Here is a 5,671-nt window from a genome sequence, read left to right on the forward strand (position 1 = left end):
GCTCAGTCAATGCCGGTCTCGCTGGTCTCCTTGAGAATAAGGCTTCCATCCTGCTATATCGCCCCTGCTCTTGGCACCTAATGAATGCTCAGAATGTATCGGTTCAGTGAATGCACTGCCAGCAAAAGGAATTTTTCACCCTTATCAGTTTTTAGGGGTATTTCAAGCATACTGAATCCTGAATAAGGGATGTTGTGCTTCCCCCTTTCCAGGTTCCTGCAGTCAGGATCGAGGAAGTGCGGCGGGTCCAGGCGCAGGTCCGCACGAAATCTGGGAGCCTGAGCAGCGGGGACTTGGGTTGGGCCCGTCGCCGGCAGAGGGCGCCCGGGGCTCGCTGAACTCGTGGCGTTGGAGCTGGGGCGCTCGCCCCGCGCGGGGCACAGGCTGCAGTCCGGCGTTGACCGCAGCCCGCTACGCGCCGGCTGCCCCGGAGGAGCTTGAAGGGAGCGCCCTCGGGGCGCAGCGGAGCGCATCTGCCAGGCGCGCCGCTGCGGGGAGCCCTTTCGGAATGGTGAGTGCAGGCGCCGGCGGGACACCCCTCACCCTAGTTGGAGGACACTTGGAGATGCAGGTCGGACGGATGCGGGCTGTTGCAGCGTTTGGTATGCGTGGGAGAGTGGGCAAGGTCCCTCCTTTCGTCGGTCTTTGGGAAGGGCTTGGGGTCGTCCCCAGTGGATGTTGGCCGGGCTTCGCCTTCTGGGGACTCGGGCTTACTTGAGGTTCTAACACAAGGATCTGTCTTGCGGGCCCTGTCGCGTGCTGTCCGGGGGTCTGGGGGTCCGGGGGTTGGCAGGTGACCCAGGGCGTGCGAATGCTCACCTGGGCGTCCCCCGCCCCGTTTCGCCCGCGGCATCATCCAAGCAACCACGTGCAGGCTGTCGCCCGCAACTCTGCCTGTCAAGCGAAGCCCGCCCCCAGGGCAGGGGAGGGGACGCGGGGGCGGGGTGGGCTGTGCCCCGCGGGAACCCGGCTGGCCCGTGCGCTCTCCGGTGCCAGCTCCGCTCTCTTTGCCTGGTGTTCCCACGGGCTCCCGGGAGGTAGCGGACAGTGCAGTGGAGAGGCGCAGAGCCCAGCCCCGAGGGGCCAGAGGCCACCCGAGGGGCACCCGGGCGCTCGGCTCCGGGAGAGAAAGGCATCGAGGAAAAGAAGCTGCCCAAGTGACTAGTCTTGGAGGTGCCCTCTCTCAAGGAGGAGCCAATCGCCTGGGAGCCCTTTTCCTGGGTGTCACTGGCTTGAACGATCTCTGGCCGTTGGAAAGGTGGGGCTGCGCCGGCTCTGGGGGATCTGGCCCGGGATCATTTCCCGAACCTGCCCGGCGATCTTTGCGCATCAGCAGCCAGACCCCGGCCGCGCGCGCCGGGCAGGACTCCAGCGCACCTCCTGGGCGTTGTGGAGCTGCGGCGCCGAGCGAAGCCTGCCTTCGGAGCTCCGGAGGCTTTTGTAGAGACACAACCTCAACGCAAGGTAGGTGGCTCGCACGGAGTTGCACTGGGGTTGATATGGGTAAAGCTGCGATCCGCTCAAGTCTTGGCGAACGACCTTTGCTTTCTTTTTGCTTTTTAGGGCGTATGTGGGGCCAGGGGCTTGGAGGAGTGAGGCATGTGTTTTCAGCTGCGCCTCCGAAAGGGGAGAATTCTGTCACCGCCCGAGAGGCAACAGCCCCCAGTGTGACTACGACTGACTAGAGCCGCAGAGGCCTGGGAATCTCTGGATTGATAGTTTAAAATATGCTAAAAAGCCAGTGCTTTCCAGGGGGAATTGAAGGGTCAGCCGGTCAACGCAGCAGTGCCCTGGAGCAAGGGAGCCAGAAGACAGTTCTAGAGAGCAAGAGGGACCTTCCCAGGGGCTGAGTGGGGGTGCCAAGGGTTACAGCCCTCTGATGGGATGCTGGTGAGGTCCTGCGGCCCAGGGAGCCAGTGGGGCTGCGCAAGGGGCTGCCCAGTGGGTGAGAACTCCTGCAGGTCTGACGGACCTCTCCTCCCTGCTTAGGAACTGGAGGGTGTCAGAGCCCCCTGTCCCCCTCTGCAAGATGAGGACTCTGAACACCTCTACCATGGACGGGGCCGGGCTGGTGGTGGAGAGAGCCTTCTCCTTCCGCATCCTTACAGCCTGTTTCCTGTCTCTGCTCATCCTGTCCACCCTCCTGGGGAACACACTTGTCTGTGCAGCCGTCATCAGATTCCGACATCTGCGGTCCAAGGTGACCAACTTCTTTGTCATCTCCTTGGCCGTATCGGATCTCCTGGTGGCTGTTTTGGTCATGCCCTGGAAAGCAGTGGCGGAGATTGCTGGCTTCTGGCCCTTTGGGTCCTTCTGTAACATCTGGGTGGCCTTTGACATCATGTGCTCCACCGCGTCCATCCTCAACCTCTGCGTCATCAGCGTGGACAGGTACTGGGCCATCTCTAGCCCCTTCCGGTACGAGAGGAAGATGACCCCCAAAGCGGCCTTCGTTCTGATCAGCGTGGCGTGGACCTTGTCTGTACTCATCTCCTTCATCCCAGTGCAACTCAGCTGGCACAAGGCCAAACCCACAGGCTCCTCGGACGGGAATGCCACTTCCCTAGGTGAGACCATGGACAATTGTGATTCCAGCTTAAGCAGGACATATGCCATTTCATCCTCCCTGATAAGCTTCTATATCCCCGTGGCCATCATGATTGTCACCTACACCAGGATCTATAGGATTGCCCAGAAACAAATACGGCGCATCTCAGCCTTGGAGAGGGCTGCCGTCCATGCCAAGAATTGCCAGACCGCCACAGGTAATGGCAAACCCGTGGAGTGTTCTCAACCGGAAAGCTCCTTTAAGATGTCCTTCAAAAGAGAGACTAAAGTCCTGAAGACCCTGTCCGTGATCATGGGGGTGTTTGTGTGCTGCTGGCTCCCCTTCTTCATCTTGAACTGCATGGTGCCCTTCTGTGGGTCTGGAGAGACCAAGCCCTTCTGCATTGATTCCATCACCTTCGACGTGTTTGTGTGGTTCGGGTGGGCTAATTCCTCCTTGAACCCCATCATTTATGCCTTTAATGCTGATTTTCGGAAGGCATTTTCAACTCTCTTAGGATGCTACAGACTGTGCCCTACCACCAATAATGCCATCGAGACGGTTAGCATCAATAACAATGGGGCTGTGGTCTTTTCCAGCCATCACGAGCCTCGTGGCTCCATTTCCAAGGACTGCAATCTGGTCTATCTGATCCCACATGCAGTGGGCTCCTCCGAGGACCTGAAGAAGGAGGAGGCATGTGGAATGGCCAAACCCTTGGAGAAGTTGTCCCCAGCCCTATCTGTCATATTGGACTATGACACCGATGTCTCTCTAGAGAAGATCCAGCCCATCACACAAAATGGACAGCATCCAACCTGAACTCTGAGATGAATCCTGCCAGACGGGCTCACCCCAAAAGCTGGAGGAGATTTTCACTGGTTGGCTATTAGGAAACGAAGGTGTGGGGAGACCCTGAGACGTCAGGCAAGCCCCTGCCCCCTCCCCCCCACTGCTTTCCATCAACACACAACTAACTATATTTTAAAATACATTCCAGTGTGTTTTCTGTGTTGTTCATAGTGGAATCAAAGAGGGACATACGTGAAGTGAACGCTTACAGGGACATGTCTTTGGCTCCAAAATTATTTTTAGAAACTGGTTCTTATCTTAGGACTTAAAATATAGGGCAAAGAATCAACAATGAACATCATTGCTTACAAGAGTTAATCCTTTCCAGGAAGGAAATGAGAAGGGTTGAGTTTGCTGTGTGCTAACAGGTGCTAACACTGGTCCAAGCAAAGTTTTCAGATTGTCAAGGTATGTGCATGCCTTCATAAATTATTTCTGAAACATAATTAAGCCTTACAGTAGGAATGGGATTTTTTCCCAGACTTGAAAGATGCTTTGTTGATATTGGTTTTATTTATTTATTGTATTATGTGGATATTTTTAATTTATTATAATAAATCTATATTTATCATTGTCATAGGATAAACTAACAAGTTATCTGAGACCTTGTTTGTCCCTCTAACTAGTACCTTATTGGCCAATGGAATAAACACACAAACTCTCTGAAATTCTAAATGCTTACTTCCAGCAACACAGCAAAGACTGATAGGAAATGAAGCTGTGATAATTCCTTAAAATTCATGGGCATAAATAGATATGAGGTGAGGATTGACAAATGCTGTGAATGTTTTTTTTCTAGAAAGATTCTGAGAAACTTAAAAAAGTATAGCTCCTATTGTGTTCAAATTTTTTTAAATAATAAAGACTTTCCCAGGAGAATGATTTGTAGTTGTGTAAATATCTTTAATAAAAGCCAGCTTACGAAGAACCTGACTTGAAATTTATGATCTTAGGTGGTAATAAAAAGTACGCGCCACTTTGTATTTATGTAAAATAACTGGCCCTCTGCGTCTTTTCTCATTTCAGTGTCAGATAGCTTTTCTGAACCAAACTAACTGCCGTCCTGGTTAACTATGTGTCGTGAAGACAGTAGGTTTCCTTAACTCTCGCGTTACACCAGTCTCGCCAGTGGACAAGGTCAAAGGCTGCATCTCCATCTTACCAGGTCAAGTCACACCACTCAGTGGGGTGACTTTTTGTAGTGCTTTAATCTGAATCTAGAATTGATTTTTTTTAAAGTCTAGATGTTAATAGTGTACTAACGAATAGTGCCTCATTATCATCCTCAAGTTAGACACTTCTCTTGGTGGAAAAAACAAGAGACCCCTTCCCGGTTGGGTGTGTTAAGTGCCCCCAAAGCCATCAGTATCTCTTTTGACAAATGCTAGCTCCCTCTCTGTGCTTTGGAATCAAGTTCCTATTTCATCTTTTCAACTGTATCCAGTACCGGGAGTCTCTCTTGCCAGATACTCAATTCCTGTGGGGCACTTCACGAGGATTTCTTTGAAATGTTTACAAAGTCTTGTTGATAAGCAATTTACTTAATATTTAGATGAAATGGGTAACAAGAAAGAAATCTACTGAAAACTATCTCCTGCATCAGGTCCGTGTTATTTATGCATTGTGAATGTTTCTTCATTTTATTGCCTGTATGCTTTCTTACATATAATAAAATTATTTTGTGAACTCAAATCAACCCTGAATGAGCTGTGTCACATTTGTTAAGTGTATTTTAAAAACTAGGCTATTTCAGACCTCTAAGTAAGAAAACCTGGGCAGTTTTGAGGATAACCTTACTTTTGTTTTTCTTTTTAATGGAGAAATCTCCTGTTACAGAGGCCACATGTTGCCTTTGAATATTTAAGTAGGAAATGTTTTTGATTTGGACTATATATTCTTGATGGTTTTTTTGTCTATCTTCAAAACAGTTTTTATAAAGAAAACCCTCTTCACTTGAGGGATTATTACTCTACTTTTTGCTTCACAGATTTGAAAGCATTCTAAAATCTCTCCTTTTTTTCTTTCAAAGAGCCCAGAGATGTTAAGTAACATAAAAATCACAGAAAAAACTGTGGCTTGCTGTGGGTTATGTGGACCCTAAGCTAATGTCAACCACTGCATTTCTGGGCAGTGTTTAAGAGTAAAATATAACGAGAATTTCTTTCTGGAGAAAATATACAGGTTGTGATGTTGAGCTGATCAAAATATGTTACAGGACATATCCATCCATCCTGCTCAACCTGCTTAGTTTTTTTCATCCTGAAGAAGGAG

General features: G+C 50.2%; 1 protein-coding gene across 3 annotated transcripts; it reads left to right on the top strand.

Annotated features, from left to right (window-relative positions):
• The first annotated feature begins 387 nt into the window (after positions 1 to 387).
• DRD1 (dopamine receptor D1) lies at positions 388 to 5,078 on the top strand. Of its 3 annotated transcripts, none has more exons than XM_029941380.1 (2): positions 388 to 511; positions 1,564 to 5,078. In XM_029941380.1, exon 2 carries the CDS (start codon positions 2,030 to 2,032, stop codon positions 3,368 to 3,370), a length of 1,341 nt encoding a protein of 446 aa, XP_029797240.1. In that variant the 5' UTR covers positions 388 to 511; positions 1,564 to 2,029; the 3' UTR covers positions 3,371 to 5,078. The 3 variants fall into 3 exon arrangements, with proteins under 3 accessions (XP_029797240.1, XP_029797238.1, XP_029797239.1); XM_029941378.1 differs by lacking the exon at positions 388 to 511 and adding an exon at positions 1,005 to 1,464; XM_029941379.1 differs by lacking the exon at positions 388 to 511 and adding an exon at positions 1,005 to 1,464 and having other exon boundaries at positions 1,990 to 5,078.
• The last annotated feature ends 593 nt before the right edge of the window (positions 5,079 to 5,671 follow it).

This window comes from Suricata suricatta, chromosome 6 (assembly GCF_006229205.1).
Source record: "Suricata suricatta isolate VVHF042 chromosome 6, meerkat_22Aug2017_6uvM2_HiC, whole genome shotgun sequence".
NCBI classification, from domain to species: Eukaryota; Metazoa; Chordata; class Mammalia; order Carnivora; family Herpestidae; genus Suricata; species Suricata suricatta.